Raw genomic sequence first — 17330 nt, forward strand, 5'->3', positions numbered from 1 at the left:
CCTATTTGTCCCAAAGGTGGTTTTTCGAAAGGCAACTGGACTTTGTTTTTCCAGTTACGGAAACACAAGGGTCCAGTTGCCTTTCGAAAAAGCACCTTTGGGACAATCCTGACCTGTATTTGTAACATAGCAGGAATGTTCATTTACATGTAACGTTTATAATGACATCTTCGAGCGGAAGGGATCCTTGAACTCATGCCAAGCTCGGTGCCATCTACCAACCCTCTGTAACCAAGAGCTCGTGAGCCAAAAGCAGGGGTAGGCAACCTCGGCTCTTTTATGACTCTTGGACTTCAACTCCCAGAATTCCTGAGCCAGCCATGCTGGCTCAGGAATTCTGGGAGTTGAAGTCCAGGAGTCATAAAAGAGCCGAGGTTGCCTACCCCTGGCCAAAAGGAACCTTTCTCGGAAAAAAGAAAAAGGAAGCTCCTCCCACTGGCTGCTATCACACCCACTAATTAGACCGTGTCGCCAGACGTCGCCTCAAACTGCGAGGGTGGGTAGGGCGAACAACGTGGCCTTTCCCCAACCGTCACGTGTGATTCACCTCCCCCCCCCGCCCGCCCGCCCGCCTCCCTCACACTGCGAACCGCCCCGTTGCTGTTTTAGCTTAGCCCAGGGGTAGGCAACCTCGGCTCTTTTATGACTCCTGGACTTCAACTCCCAGAATTCCTGAGCCAGCCAAAGCTGGCTCAGGAATTCTGGGAGTTGAAGTCCAGGAGTCATAAAAGAGCCGAGGTTGCCTACCCCTGGCTTAGCCCCAACAGGAGGGGGAGGAGCGAGCATTTCCGCAGCGTTCTGTGCGTCACGGCTGCTTCTCCCCCTTTCCCCCACCCCCTGCGAGTCCCGCGCTGGCTTGCCTGGCCAGCCCACTCGCTTCCATTTCACCGCCGCCGCCGCCGCTAACGGTCGCTTGGCTGCCGCGTCTTTCCCGGTTCCGTTCCCGGTTGAGAGGGAGAAAAAGGTAAGGAACGGGGGAGGTCCTGCTGCCCCTTGACGGGAACGCAACCTTGTGTGAGGTGGCTGGTTAAGCTGAGCGGGCTGGAGGGGCCGCATTCCTTTCTTTTCCGTTCCTCCCTGCCGCTCCGGGTCCTGTCCTTGTCCTCCATCCTTTTCCTTACGGGCTGCCTCTTGGTCCCTTTCCTGGGCCAGCGTTCCTGTGAACCTGGCTAACTCACCCGGACGACCGTGAAGCCCTAATTCAGGGGTCTTCAAACTTGGCCCTTTTATGGACTTGTGGACTTCAACTCCCAGAATTCCTCAGCCAGCGTGCCTGGCTGAGGAATTCTGGGAGTTGAAGTCCACAAGTCATAAAAGGGCCAAGTTTGAAGACCCCTGCCCTAATTAGATGTGTTTGTGCTGCTTCGGTCGTTTGCGTGAATTCATTCATACCCGGGAGAAGTCATTCCCGACAAGTCTCCTTCAGCCCCCTCCGCCATCCCCACAAGCCAAGCGCTGGTTTTTCAGCCCGAGCAGGGAGAAGGCTTGGGTGGGATTTTCCCTCTGGGAGTGGGGAGGTGTGTGTGGGGGGAATTCTCTCCTCATCAGCACTGATGATGATACCTAGTGTGGGTAATGAAACGTCTGCAAGAAAACAAGCGAGCTCGGAGAGCCCCTAAGGACCCCTCATTTCAACCCTAAGCTATAAATATTCTCCCGCATGGATTCTTCCCTCTCCGTAAGCCACAGGTCTGCAACCCGCGGCTCCAGAGCCACATGCGGCTCTTTCAGCCGTCTCCTGCGGCTCCCAGTCCTCTGCCATGTGCAGTCCCCCCCCAAAAAAAAGTGGGACTAAAAAAGTTCAATCAATTCAAATATGCAGGGTAGGTACATATCTCGCCTTGTCTCCACTGTTCAGTCAAACCCTGTTCTGCGCATGCGTGCATGTACGCACATGCGCACACATTTTTTGCGGCTCCCAGTTTTTCCTTTTGTGAGGGAACCGGTTCCGAGTGGCTCTTTCACTGTTTCAGGTTGCTGACCCCTGCCGTAAGCCAACTGGGAAAACTGGTACTCCTCAAGTGCCTGATTCCAAGCATGGCATCATCATAACCAGAATAATAATAATAATGGGGGGAAAAAAGAGGTAGAAGAACAATTGATAGAACTAAATGGTTGAAGTCCAGTTTTAAAACAAAAACAGAAGGATGCTTTGGGCATATGATTGAGACATCTCCCCTGTTCATACAGTATACAATGCACCTACTGTAATTAGCTCCTTATTGTCATCAGAGCAATGTTTTATCTTGCTATTGCTAAAATTGCTATTAAAGTTAAAAAGAACTACTATGGCTTTTCGATTTGTAGCAGCCTTTGGTGTCATCTTGGTTTCAGACAGGATTAAATCCCCCAGGATAATGTTGCGTTTTGAGGGTTTGTTACTTTTGCTTTCATTCTTGTCATCTGTCCTCCTTGCCCAGCTAGCTTCTGGATAGCCCAGTCTTTCATTAAAACAACGATAATGGTGCCTGTTTTGCTTGAAAACAGTTATATTTCATAGTGATAGTTGGGCTTAAAATTTTCAGGTAATGGAAATGTAGAAACTAGAAAGTTTTATAAAACCAGCCTGCTATTCCATGGCTAAGGAATTTATTGAGATTGGAGTAGTTTTTGTAAGGTATTTCTAGAACATCTAGAAACTAATCCGATGCTTGCATCAGTTTAATATAAAATCTGAAAATGGGAAACTAGGCTAATATTTGAAATATATCATAATGTTTAACATCTAGTAGGGACTTTCATTTAGCAAATGTATGCTACACTTGGGCCATATTTTGGGGTACGTTTTCAAGCTTCATTCCAATTACAGAAAATGTTTTGCAAATTCAAGCATTAATGATCTATAATTATTTTTGTTGTTAATAACCATAATTTTTGTCTGTAGAATTTTCAGTATTTTTTTCAGACTTCACTAATACATTTTTAAGTAAAACTCTTTCCAGTACAGATACAAAAATGAATTTCAGAGGGTTAGACCAGACTTGCTCAGGGAGTGGAATGGTGGCCTAGAGGTAGACCTCTCACCTCACAATCAGGAGGCTCTGAGTTCGGAGGCTCTGAGCGGAGCAGATCTCTCTCTCTGTCTCTATCTCTATCACTATCCAGTGTAAGATTTTTTTTAAAAAAAATAAAAGCTTTTCCTGCCATTTGAAGTAAGAATTATTTCAAAATATCCATTTGGCGTAAGATATAAAATCTTTTCCTTTCCAATTTGTAGAAAGCCGAAAAATTTACTTCCTTTAGTGCCAGAAATATAGTAAGAATCCTATTACAGGTAGTGCTTACTTAACAACCATTTGTTCAGTGACTGAAAAATATAGCAGCACTAAGTGAATAATACTGATGCCTTCAGCAACCTCAGTCAGCCCCTGCCACCACTCAGTCTGTACTTTAGCTTCAGTGGCACTGGTGCCTCCACTGAGGAGTGCTGCCTCAATCCAGTACAAAGTACCAGCCACCTCTGCCGCCCCTGCTGTGCCCAACTGACCTATGCCTATATGAGGCAGTGGCTGGCCATGCCAGACCTACTCCCCAAGCTGAGCAGGCTTTCAAAATTGTGTGTGTCCTTGCAGTGCTTTGGAAGGTTTCTGAGAAGGCTGCCTGTGATTTGGAGAATGGTGGGCATGGCCGCCTTGCGAGATTCCATATGGTCTCAGAAGCATTCGAAAGCATCACAAGAAGAGCACAGTTGATCTGAAGAATAGTCTACATGCCCTTAGGAAGAAGGCCCGGAATGGCCAGCAGCTGCATCACATGGAGCCAGGGCTGATGCTCCTCATCAGCAGTGGAAGGAGGAAAACTGAAGGTCAGTTGGGATGGCAGGGACAGCAGAGTGCAGGACAATGAGGATGGCTGGGGCTTTGCACTGAGGTAGCTGGCTGCAGAGCAGCCCTCCTCAATGGACCAGTGGCGCTGGCGCTGAAATAGAAACTTGGGGTGGCAGTGGTTGCCTAAAGACTGCTTCAACCCCAGGGCCACTAGTGCTGCTACTACTACCAATGAGTGCTGCTGTGCATGGCAGCCAAAATAGCAGACATGTGGGAGAGATTGGTGAGGGGGGGGAGTTCAAGAAAAGGCAGTCTCTTTATCAAGGTTGGGGACTCGGAAGAGACCAATCAGGAATGTCTTGCATCAGGGTGAATCCTTGCCTAATACTTGCTTGGTGGGATTTGGTTAATAATAGCAAAGGGACTGCTGAGATTTCTGTCACTAAGCAATGTAGACATGTGATGTGCTTTACAAGTATATTGCTTAGCAACAGAATTTCAAGTCCCAGTTACTGTCGTAACCCAAGTACTAACTTATTCCATATGGCCCAGATTTAATTTTTGGACAAAAAGGACATCATCATCATCATCATCATCATCATCATCATCATTATTATTTTAGAACTGTAGGAAAAGTAGTATTTCCCTCTTTTATTTTCTTTCCCCTTTCTCTTCATTTCTGTTTCATAGTTTTTATTGTTTTGTTCATCTATTATTTGTAATAAATGAAATGAAATGTAGTGGTTTGGTTGGCAACTGTTATTATTTGTATTGCTTTAATTATTTTTGTATTGGTTTAATAATTAATGAAAACCAGTTTGGTATATTGATTAAGACATCAGGTTAGAAGTCAGGCGATTATGAGTCAGTTTCACTTTATGTACAAATCTAGTTTGGTGACCTTGGGCCAGTCACTTTCTCTCTTCTCTAGGAAGGAGGCAATGGCAAATCACTTCAGAAATGCCTTTCCAGGAAAACTGCAGGAAGTTGTCCAGGCAATTTCCAAAAATCAGACATGATTTAAAGGAAGATAATAATAATAATAATAATAATAATAATAATAATAATAATAATAATAATAATAATAATAATAATAATAATAATGATGATGATGATGATGATGCTTTAACATTTTTAAGAAAGATAAGGAGATTGAATAAAGCGTTTCATTATGCTAATACACTGAAGCTTGACTTCTTTGAGATATTTAAATGTGTTTCTTGTTCAATAATTAAAAATGTATATACTCAGTTCAGTCAAGCCCAAATTCTGTTTTATGTATATTTTTGGGGAACAGTAATGAAATAGATTGTCACCACTTTTTTAAATTTATAATACAAGTGTCAGTTTCAATTTACTTTAAGGGAAATTGACATTATTTGGGAGAAAAAGTAGAGTGGTCAATACCAATACAATACCAATACAATACCAATACTTGTGGCCACATTTGTACACATGGTTGTAGACAGCCACAATATATTGGATTAGATATAGCAGTACATCCTGTGCTTAGTTATGTAAAAATAATTAAAGTAATACTATGATATAATGAGGACAGTACTACCAAGACAGTGGCATATTTGACAGAATAGATAAGCAGTACATGGAGTAGTTTCTCTCTAGGGAATGTTTTTGTGAGTTTTATCATATAATGACCTTGCTTCTCAGATCTTATGCTTGTACCCAGTATCTTCCTTCCAGCTTTATATACATTCCTTGACCTTCTGTTTTATGGCTGAGTTGACAGAGTTCATGGTTTCTAAGTCCCTGGGTAGATTACGAGGAATGGGGATATTTTAATTTGTTTTTGTTGTCCTAACTGTTGCACATTTTCTCCTTTATAATGTTATAACATAACTAGTGGCAACAGAAACATTTATCAGATCTACATAAAATAGTAAAGATGTGGATTTTTTAAAAATAAAATCTTGAATAATAAATATGTTGTGAAAGCATAGAACAACTTATCATGTACTTCAATATTGTATGCCTTTAAATATTAACTAAAAGGGATTTCTTTTGCTTATGCTGTGACTTCCATTTATTTTTAGCTATCGCTGAAATAAAGCTCTAAGAAAACCTTGATGAGAGCAGAGTCTGGGATGTGTGGGTGGATGCCGAGAGTCTGAATTCTGTGTTTTGTGGGAATGGAGTTGGAAGAGGGGGGGTTATTGAGTGGTGGTGGTGGTTGCATTTAGGATGGCATGGTGGCTGTAAAATTGTCCATATTGCCAAGAGCAGCTAGTGAATTGTTGGAGGTGACTGAAAGTAAACAGAGGTTGATGGAGAAGAGAAGACATTAGTAAGAGAGCACTTTCTCCAAGCCAATGGTTCTCAACCTTTTATTCACCATGGATATCCTTTAAACACCTTTTGTGGCGATGGACCATGGTCACAGATCACCAAGACTTAACTCAGGATTTAAATCATAACATTTCTTCAACTCTTCTTCAAGACCCCTTGTGATGACATCGCGGTCCCCCAGGGATCCGCAGACCACAGGTTAAGAATCACTGCTCTAAGCAGACCACAAGAATGAGAGCATGAGTGGAGCTGAGGATTTAGAAAAGATTTCATTAAATCAGGGTTGTGATGGGTCTATACTGGAGGCTACATGTTAGAACTTACATAACTTAGTCAAGTTGGTCTAGCAATTAAGACACCTGGCTAGAAAACATGAGACTGTGAATCCCACCTTAGACAAGAAAATCAACTGGGTGACTTTGAGCCACAGTGACTTTCTCAACCACAGTGACTTTCTCAGCCAGAGTGTCATGTCAGGCTCAGATGAAAAGCCAGTAAATCAATTCCTTTAGCAACCAAATGAATATTTGACATTAAGGCTTTTAGTTGATCCTTGCCTAAAAAGATACACAATAGTAATTATGCACCTGTGACTAATAAGGGTAACTTTATCATGCATAAGCAGAGAACAATGATTGTCTGCAGTTTCCTTAGTTTATAAACTGAGTGTTAATTTTGAGTTTCCACTTGAATCAGGTACATATAATATGTGTTTTGTGTAACTGTAATTTTTGATTTGTTTAGAGCCCTATACATGTATTACCATTTTGCATTTCATTATAATGGTCTTGAACTTGTAAGATTTTTCAAAATTCTTAAATAATTGAAAGTGTACTTTTGACATTTTTGACAATACACATTACTTCTTTTACTCTGAAGTTATGATTAATCTTTTACTTTCAATGTCTTTCACATATAACCATAGATCACAATTATCAGATTAAATTAAAATTAAAATTTATGATAACATGATTGTGCACGTATTTTTTTAATTTAAACTTCATTGTATTTGGAATAATATTTTCAATCAACATTTCTTTGTAGCTTTAAAATATGAATTATGTTGGACAGCTTGCTGGACTTCTGGTTACTATGAAGGAGTTGTATAAAGGCATTAATCAAGCTACACTTTCAGGATGTATTGATGTAATTGTAGTTCGTCAACAAGATGGTACATATTTGTGCTCGCCATTCCATGTCCGATTTGGAAAACTTGGTGTCTTACGTTCAAAAGAGAAAGTGGTGAGTACCATGAATGTCAGAGACTAGGGAAACAAAATATTTTTCTTTTTTTGCCACATGTATGTACTTGTATGCTGTTCTTTGTGACACATGATTTTTCCAGATTCAGTAAATACTTGTAAGGTAGGATAGGGAGGAGAGCTTTGCTATACAGTAGCAAAGTTTTGTTCAGTTACTCAGAATGGCCAAATAGAGGCCTTTATTAAGTCTGCCCATAGAAAGTATAACAATAATAAAGGACATTAACAATAGCTATGTAATGATGTAACTGATGTGCTCCACACTCATAGCTATTAACAACTGCATCATGAGAATTAAAAAATGAGATATGATACTAAATGCAATTAAGCGTAAGTACACATGAGGATGCAATCACACATCCCCATATAAATGTATGACAAAACAACCATTCTGAGATGTATAAAATTCTGGTTCTTCCATTTCAACAAAAATTTTAAAGCACTGGAAAGAATCAAGAATAGAATAAAGTGATTCAGAAAGTGGAACACTTTCCTAAAACAGGAATTCATGTGTTTTGGGACAGTAGCATTTAAAAAGAAATATAGACATTTATAGAATTACCGGTATGTGGAAAGTAGAAACAATACATGTAAAATTTGTAGCAATTTTCCAAAATTAGAATTTATATATTGTGTTGGAATCACTGTTTTCTTAATGAGATGGACATTGATTTAAGAGGAATCATTTTAAGAGCAAAAATAGATGTTAAATTGGCAGGAACCCTTGACTATTATTATTTATTTGTTTGATCTTTATGCATGCTTCACAGGTTATTTATGGACAACATGAAAAAATCAAATCCTAATGTGGTTCCTAGAGAATATGACATCACATTTTGCAATTAAGATAAAAAAAATGATTACCTAATTGCCAAATACAAAATATTTTCCTTTATTTTATTGCCACTTCTTTCCTTTGTTCCAGAAGGGGCAGTTGATGCTTTTCTTGGCATTGATATATATTGGAGATTTACGGTGTTGCTTTCATCTACCACCTAATATACATTTAGTAGAAGTCCAGTGACATCACTTACATCATTATGTCATAATTATGTCACATTTAATTCACATCATGATATAAATGAGGTAGATTACATAGTTTGTCTCAATGGTGTTATAATATCATAATGTCACTTGCCCATCGCTTACATCCCTACAGATATCCATGCTGCTAAGTCAGATGGATGAGTTGCTTTGTTGCTTGTAACTCATAACACATTGATAATTGTTTGAAGAATGGCAAACAAAAGTGAAAATATGGCTTTGCCAGCTAGCCTCCAGATCTGATGATAGTGAGGTGGGGTGAAGCCAGCAAAATGGCTGTACTGTTAGTGAGATTGATTTCAATCTCCCACAAATTATTTTTATGGTTTAAATAGTTTTGTATTATTTTAAACTTTTAAAATCACTATTGTGGTTATTTGGGGTTATTTTGTTGTATTATTTGTATTTTAACTTAGTGCACCACTCAGAGATGAGCAGCTCTGTAAAGTTACCAAATGAATAAATAAACATGGTATAAACATAGTATATTGGTAATTTTTTTCTTTCAGTGATTTAGGTTAAAAAATAAATAAATAAATATAAACATACATTTTGACGTGTGTTTTTATTGCAGCAAGTGTTCTGTTGTATTTTTTCTAGATTGATATTGAAATTAATGGAGAAGCAGTTGATCTTCACATGAAACTGGGTGATAATGGAGAGGCCTTCTTTGTGCAGGAAACAGAAGAAAAATTTGTAAGTCATCTAGCAAATGTAGCTTTATTCCAATTCTAATATTTTGGCAGATGTTTGTATTTTATTTAGAAGAAACTGATTTTTTGCAAGCCAATGGAATATTTCAACCTTTATCTTTTATCATTTTCTTTCCTTTTAATTCCATCTCTAGCTTAATTTTTATTTTATTTTCCCCTCTCTTATTTATTTTTGTTCCTGGATGTTTTAAGTCTTCCATATATTTTCTCTCACACGCATAGAACATCAGATAACAATCAAAGAATATGCAGGAATACTAAAGATTATAACTCAAAGCAGCAATAAAAATATTAACACAAGACAGCAATTAAAAATATTCATGAATACAAGTAAACAGTAACACAAAGAAAGACTGTATGTTTTTATCAAGCCCGTCTCAGTTTCTGTTTCTCAATATTAACTGGATTGAGGATGAGAAATATCATCCCACTCTATTTTTTGTCAGTTCCAAAATAATAGAACAGGAGAAACCAATTATAATGATCTTGCTTTCCATTTTTTTTAAATGCACTTCCAAATAAAGCAAAAAGCGTTTCTTTGGATTTAGCAAAGCTAATTGTAGTTGTGGAATGCAAAATTGCTGAACCTTTGTCATGTTTAGCTTATGTAAATAAGGGTAATAGATAATGAAATACAACAGTGCATATAGATGGGGTATATGCATTCATCTACCATTTTCCTGCTGCGGCATCAAGGTAAGAAGAATTTTGAAACTTTCTTCTGTTTTTGCTTTTGTTTTTTTATTCTGAATCCTACATAGTTTAATTTTAATCCTTTGTTTTAAACAAACCTATTTCAATCAAAATTTTATAAAAGTGGCTTGTTTTACCATACCATAATAATTAATGATTACAGGGAGTGCAGAATTATTAGGCAAATGAGTATTTTGACCACATCATTCTCTTTATGCATGTTGTCTTACTCCAAGCTGTATAGGCTCGAAAGCCTACTACCAATTAAGCATATTAGGTGATGTGCATCTCTGTAATGAGAAGGGGTGTGGTCTAATGACATCAACACCCTGTATCAGGTGTGCATAATTATTAGGCAACTTCCTTTCCTTTGGCAAAATGGGTCAAAAGAAGGACTTGACAGGCTCAGAAAAGTCAAAAATAGTGAGATATCTTGCAGAGGGATGCAGCACTCTTAAAATTGCAAAGCTTCTGAAGCGTGATCATCGAACAATCAAGCGTTTCATTCAAAATAGTCAACAGGGTCGCAAGAAGCGTGTGGAGAAACCAAGGCGCAAAATAACTGCCCATGAACTGAGAAAAGTCAAGCGTGCAGCTGCCAAGATGCCACTTGCCACCAGTTTGGCCATATTTCAGAGCTGCAACATCACTGGAGTGCCCAAAAGCACAAGGTGTGCAATACTCAGAGACATGGCCAAGGTAAGAAAGGCTGAAAGACGACCACCACTGAACAAGACACACAAGCTGAAACGTCTGGAGCTGAAGACTGGGCCAAGAAATATCTCAAGACTGATTTTTCTAAGGTTTTATGGACTGATGAAATGAGAGTGAGTCTTGATGGGCCAGATGGATGGGCCCGTGGCTGGATTGGTAAAGGGCAGAGAGCTCCAGTCCGACTCAGACACCAGCAAGGTGGAGGTGGAGTACTGGTTTGGGCTGGTATCATCAAAGATGAGCTTGTGGGGCCTTTTCGGGTTGAGGATGGAGTCAAGCTCAACTCCCAGTCCTACTGCCAGTTTCTGGAAGACACCTTCTTCAAGCAGTGGTACAGGAAGAAGTCTGCATCCTTCAAGAAAAACATGATTTTCATGCAGGACAATGCTCCATCACACGCGTCCAAGTACTCCACAGCGTGGCTGGCAAGAAAGGGTATAAAAGAAGGAAATCTAATGACATGGCCTCCTTGTTCACCTGATCTGAACCCCATTGAGAACCTGTGGTCCATCATCAAATGTGAGATTTACAAGGAGGGAAAACAGTACACCTCTCTGAACAGTGTCTGGGAGGCTGTGGTTGCTGCTGCACGCAATGTTGATGGTGAACAGATCAAAACACTGACAGAATCCATGGATGGCAGGCTTTTGAGTGTCCTTGCAAAGAAAGGTGGCTATATTGGTCACTGATTTGTTTTTGTTATGTTTTTGAATGTCAGAAATGTATATTTGTGAATGTTGAGATGTTATATTGGTTTCACTGGTAAAAATAAATAATTGAAATGGGTATATATTTGTTTTTTGTTAAGTTGCCTAATAATTATGCACAGTAATAGTCACCTGCACACACAGATATCCCCCTAAAATAGCTATAACTAAAAACAAACTAAAAACTACTTCCAAAAATATTCAGCTTTGATATTAATGAGTTTTTTGGGTTCATTGAGAACATGGTTGTTGTTCAATAATAAAATTAATCCTCAAAAATACAACTTGCCTAATAATTCTGCACTCCCTGTATTGAGGATTTGCATATAAAACTAAACATTGGTTAGAAAAATGTTCAGAGCTTTATCTCTTAGTTCTGTTAGGCAACTATACCTTTCATTATGAGAAAAGAGAAAGTTGAGTATCCAAATCTTAGTGAATGTCAATACAAAACACATCTTCATTTGAATGTGGGTATGAACAGTTAACCTATGCATGTCCATCTTCCCATCTCTTAATATATGTGAATAATAATTTTAAAGTGACTATCACAACTCAAACTTAAGTTTTTGCTGGACATCATAAAATATACTTCTATATCTGGTTTTTATTGTCTTCAGTGTTAATTTATGAGTTAAATATTGTAATAATTAGGTATCATATATATAATGTACAAAATTCACATTCACCTAATTGACTTTTAGGAAAATGTTCCGGCCTATCTGGCAACATCACCGATACCTACAGAAGATCAGTTCTTCAAAGGAAATGATGTCAATTTGATGAAGTCAGGTGAAAATGAAAAAATAGATTTAAGTTCAGAAATTCCACAAATTTTAGAAACAGAGCCTTTTTTCCCCTGTGTGTCAGTGAAGAAAAAAAAACGAAGAAAGAGAAAATGTAAACAAGATGTGAAAAAAGAAGAACAATTCTCTTCTCTTGGAACTGAGGAAATCTTTGAAATGGAAATAAGTTCAGATGATGACAGGTGTATTCTGCCTTTGAGGTAATTTTTTCAAAAAGTTCTGTTTAGTCAGACTGTCACATTGTTAAATGTTCAGTAATAATATTTCTTTTATATTATATAAAATCCTAAACTAAAAAAGTAACTTTTATTTTATAAATTCAATTATTAGAATACTGTTTAGGTGTTTAACTTATCTTTCAAAGTTCATATTCAAGGTAATATCTGTAATAACGACTTTAAAAGTAGCTAGTAGAATAAGTAATAAGCAAGATTAAATACCAGTAGGTATGTTTGCTACAAAGCAGATTTTGTAACTCTGCTATATCAAGTAAAAAAGTATTACTTTTTTATTATAAAATAAGAAAAATGAAAAGGTAATCTTTCTGTAAGGATACAACTTTAAATAATATATCTAGTTAATATTAAGTAACCATTTGTGGAGCTTTGTAAGGATTGTAATTGAAATCTAAAATTTCTATAAAGACTTTTATATTTACAGCAGTTAAGGTATAGATAGATTTTTTCTCCATACATTTTAGGATGTATTAATAATTATTTAAAAGCAGGCATATATATAGGCTATTTTTCCAGATCCACTAAGAAAACATACGTTTAAACACAAGCCAAGTAATTATAATACCCCCAAATATACATCATTCTATAGAGATCTTGCTATATAGACTTGAATGCGTATCAGGGACCAAAGACAATTAACTAATCTTTCAAGCTTTGATCTGTTAAAAGTTAAAACAATAGATACTTACCTGCTGATACTGGGATGAAAGTGTTTACCAGCTTACCCTTTTCCCCATGTGAATCTATATAGTAAAACAGATTGTTACGATAGTCCTTTAATGCTGTCATTCAATACTAAATAAAAGTACATCAATACATCAATTCTGTGTTACAGAAACCCTGCAGATTCTCCACCAAAGGTTGAAGAGTATAAAGATACATTGATTTATCCTTCAAAGGATGATTACCCTTTGTCAGATGGAGATTGGTCTGTTTCAGAGAGGTAAGTCATCTTCATGTATCATTCTTTTACGAAAATGGTATTAAAGGTTAAATATTTTTGACATTAAATTTGTAACTGTGAGCTGCCTCAACTTTTCAGTACTGTTAGGGATCATGCATTTTGACACATTACTGTTAAGATTCTTAAGATTCATTGTAGAAACTTTTATGACAAAGCATAATTGTTGGCCTTAATTAATTTAATCATTTTAATTTTATACTATTTTTATATTGTATTTTATGTTGCCCTGTAAACCGCCCTGAGTCCTTCGGGAATAGGGCGGTATAAAAATTTAATTAAATAAAATAAATAAAGTATTTTTAAATTTTTTTGGCACTTTTCACATATCCTTAAATTCTCTTACAATTCAACTTCCCCTTATATACCTATGTGTTACATTGCAATGCAGATATGAAAGGACATAGCATGTGTTGTGATATCAAGATGCATAGTCAACATTTTTGCATCATAATTAGATTATATGATTATATTCCTATATTATATTATATAGGACCCAGATTGTTGGGGGCAATTAAGCTGACTTTGTAATAATGCCGCTTTGTGTGTGTGTGAAAGCCCTAATAAGCAGGCATATACATAGAATGAAGGCTACTGCTAAGCTTGTAAGCCGCCCTGAGTCTTTGGAGAAGGGCGGGATATAAATGGAATTAAAATAAATAAAAATAAAAAATATTCAAACTGTAGTTAGGGCACATCTCAAGGCACATTGATCTCTCTTTACTGCCCTTTTGAAATATGTGGAGAAAAGCAGAAAAGATTAATATTGAGGAGATTGAAAGAGAGGCTGAGCAAAAGGGTAAAAGTTAATAATAACAGGAATCTAGCCAATCTCCCATATTCCTCCCAAAATAAGTTATATTTCAGTGTAAAGTATGTGTAATTTTCAGTCATACCAGTCAAATCAGTGATTTTTTTAAAAATTGCATTTGAATCTTTTTTATGTATGAAAAAAGAGTTCTGCATGCACTGGAAGTAAACTGCCTGTAAATTGAAATGAGGCTTATCTGCCAGACACTTACAAGTCTGAACTGTTAGTTGTGCTGGTAAAAAGATGTAAACTGGTTTTGAACATTTCATTTCATATAATTGAATTAATGCTAGTACAGTAGCCCTTGGTTTGAGAGAATTCTGGCTTCTGCAGATTTTGCTAAAATTCTGTTGAATATACTGCTTTGTTTCTATTTAAATCTGTTACACAATGATATTGGCAAGCGATTGTAGATAAAGCTGTTTTGGAATTCAAATATGCTTTTAGAGCATTTAATCTGAAAAGCAGCAAAACATAATAAAAAATTGAAAAAGATAAGCGTTCACACTGTCTGCTATGATTTTAGTTTAATTTCTTAGATCAGTCTAAACATCAGCTTGGCTTTCTGTTTTGCCGCTGAATGTTAATTAGAGAACATTCCTTGTATAACCTTGTACAATAAATGTCTTTCCTTTGTTTAAACAGCCCTTTTAGCCAGCCCACTTGTCCTAAAAGTGATTCAGAACTGGAAGTTAAGCCTACAGAGAACTTACTTATTAGAGGAGAATCTCACATGGAATGGACATGGGGAGGCTTTCCTGCATCTACCAAGGTAAAATTCTTTGCATATCATTCTGTTTTCTGAAAACTCTTGATAATACAGTAGGAACATGTTTATCAGTAGTAATGTTATGAATAATTTTCTGAAGAAATACACGAAAGATGCTGCTTCTTGTGGTTCAGTATAGCTCATTTTATAAAATAGTCAAAACATTTAAAGGAAATGTCTGGAAAAGTGTTAAGGTCAGTGCAACAACACCTCCCTGCCCTCAACATTTGCTTTTGTGAGCAATTTGGATAATTCTACTGGTTATTGTAATGATTCTTGTTGATCTAAACCTTGAAATTTGATATCACTGATCTTTGTGACTAAGTAAACTTTGCAAATGTTTAATATAAGTAGCCATAAGCTCAGCAAGTAACATAGTGCTAGAAGTGCTGATTTGTTTAACTCGCAGTTTTATACAGACACAATATATACCAGTTTCAGATTTTAGAATTTTATTTAGGCTTGCAGGGAATATTTTGCTTAGTGAAGTATTAAGCAGTGATTTAAAAGTTATTGAAGTCTTAACTTCATCAATAAAGCCTATTCAGCAAACACTAGCAAAGGCTTGATTTCATTTGAATTAGAATGCTACCAGTACACAAGTGTGAGCCACCTAGAGGATTCTGTATGAATTACCTATATTTTAGTTAAAGAACATGGTTTGTCAGGATCAAGCTACATCTTACTAAAATATGCAGCTGCTTCTCTGTGTAACTATAGAGCAGGGGTGTCAAACTGTTGGAAACCGCGCCTACCCCATTGACGGCAATGGAGAAAAACCTCTGATACGTTGCACGACGTCACATGAAGTCAAGCGTTTGACATGTCTGCTATAGAGTAACTATAGTTACTCATTGTACTGTGTTCTATTAGTTTTATTAGTTACTCATTGATAAATATGTAAGGAATATACTATGGTCTTCTTACAGGAAGGGTAGGATATAAATATAAGAAGTAACCAACTATAGAGTAACAAGGTGGTCTTAGGCCACACATTTTCTGTCACTATATTTTTACAAATAAAGTTTTGTGAAAATAGAAATGGGATCTTGAAAGTTTGTTGCATGTGGTATAAACAATAAACATATTTGAGCATCTTATAGAAAGAGGGAATTTAAGGTACAGAATAGCTTATAAATCAGTAAAACACCAGGATTCAACATTTTACTTTCTGTTTTTGATATGAATATTGATGATAAATTCATGTATTGTTTTATTTGTGAATGATTTTTTTCTCATATAAATTGATGATATATAGATATTATATAAAAACTGTAAAACAAGTTAATGTAAACATTAAAATAATGTTTATATGAGCCTAGTAATGAGAAGTTTAACCATTTAAACGGGCTAATTGCAGAGACTCATAATTGCTGAAGTTTTCGTTTTGGTTTTTCCTACTTCAAATTATAGAAAGGGGTTTTTAAAATTCAAACTGACATGTAATCAGTATTAAATATTTTTACATTTAATATTGATTAAAAACAATATTTAATATTAAAACAATCTTACTTGCTTTTTAAGACATGAGTATAGATTATACATGTAAGAAACAATGGCTTGTAAGTTTCATGAAGCTGAGTTAAAGGACAAGCAGCTTGCACATTATTGCAAGTTTTTCCACTGATTAAATTTCCCATTTGCAGTATGGGAAAACTAGTTATATTTTTATCAGTAATTTGACTCTTCATATGAGATTGCCTCCTGCTCAGCCAATTCATTACCATGATATCTATTTCTGTAGTATCTATTTCAGAATCATGAAGAGGGAGAAACCTTTACTGAAAAATATATTGAAAGTGTGGAAATAAACATCATATCCAAATTGGGACAAACAAGATGTCTATACTTTCTATAACTTATTTTATGATAGATCATCATAGTCAAATATCCTTCAAACTTTGCTAATTTATAGGTTTGATCAGTTCACACAGTTCTGAACTGAACAACACAGATGATGAATGACCATTTTAGAAAAAGGATGCTTTCCTTTTCAGATAAGCAAGAAGGAAAAACTGGAACATCTTAGAACAGCTACCATCACTCCATCAGAGAAGACTCATTTTAGGGTTATATCTAGCAATGATATAATTGAAGATGACATTCTGATGAATGATTCAGTTTGTACAGTTTTAAAACCGGAGCCAAGAACACATCCTCTACTTAAAGAGCTAGATATCAAAGACAGACTTGCTTCTGCAGTAACAGAGCCTGTTCTGGAAATTCTTGAGCATTCTCCTGTCTTAGATACTGATGTACTCCCCAGCCCACTAGTGGAGTCACCATCAGAAATTAAGCCACAAACAAAGCTTGATTCTCCATCAAAGAAAAAAGGTATACACCTTTAACTAATTGCTTTGTAACATTTTGAAATGCTTTTCATTTTTCCTAGCTTTCAGATATATAACCAGTTTTGAGAGGTAAGTAACAAATGTATATGGTAGCTTTACTCGCAACCATTCCTTTAGATTAGGATAAAGAATAATTTGTATCTCAGATATGAGTATTTTGATTTCACATATAACATAGTGTAATTGTTTTTC

General features: G+C 36.6%; 1 protein-coding gene across 9 annotated transcripts in view; it reads left to right on the forward strand.

The window, feature by feature from the left end:
- Positions 1–870: 870 nt before the first annotated feature.
- LPIN2 (lipin 2) overlaps positions 871–17330 on the forward strand; it is a 45726-nt gene continuing 29266 nt past the window's right edge. For 7 of the 9 annotated variants that reach the window (XM_083357863.1, XM_083357864.1, XM_083357866.1 and 4 more), the window contains exons 1-7: positions 875–964; positions 7116–7313; positions 8978–9073; positions 11909–12210; positions 13082–13189; positions 14664–14790; positions 16785–17121. In XM_083357863.1, the coding sequence (XP_083213989.1) occupies positions 7125–7313; positions 8978–9073; positions 11909–12210; positions 13082–13189; positions 14664–14790; positions 16785–17121 (1159 nt within the window). In that variant the 5' untranslated portion in view covers positions 875–964; positions 7116–7124. Of the gene's footprint in view, positions 965–3572; positions 3806–7115; positions 7314–8977; positions 9074–11908; positions 12211–13081; positions 13190–14663; positions 14791–16784; positions 17122–17330 lie in introns of all 9 variants that reach the window. The other 2 variants (XM_083357865.1, XM_083357871.1) reach the window with 2 other exon arrangements.

This window comes from Vipera ursinii (genome assembly GCF_947247035.1).
Source record: "Vipera ursinii genome assembly, chromosome: 3".
Taxonomy (NCBI): domain Eukaryota; kingdom Metazoa; phylum Chordata; class Lepidosauria; order Squamata; family Viperidae; genus Vipera; species Vipera ursinii.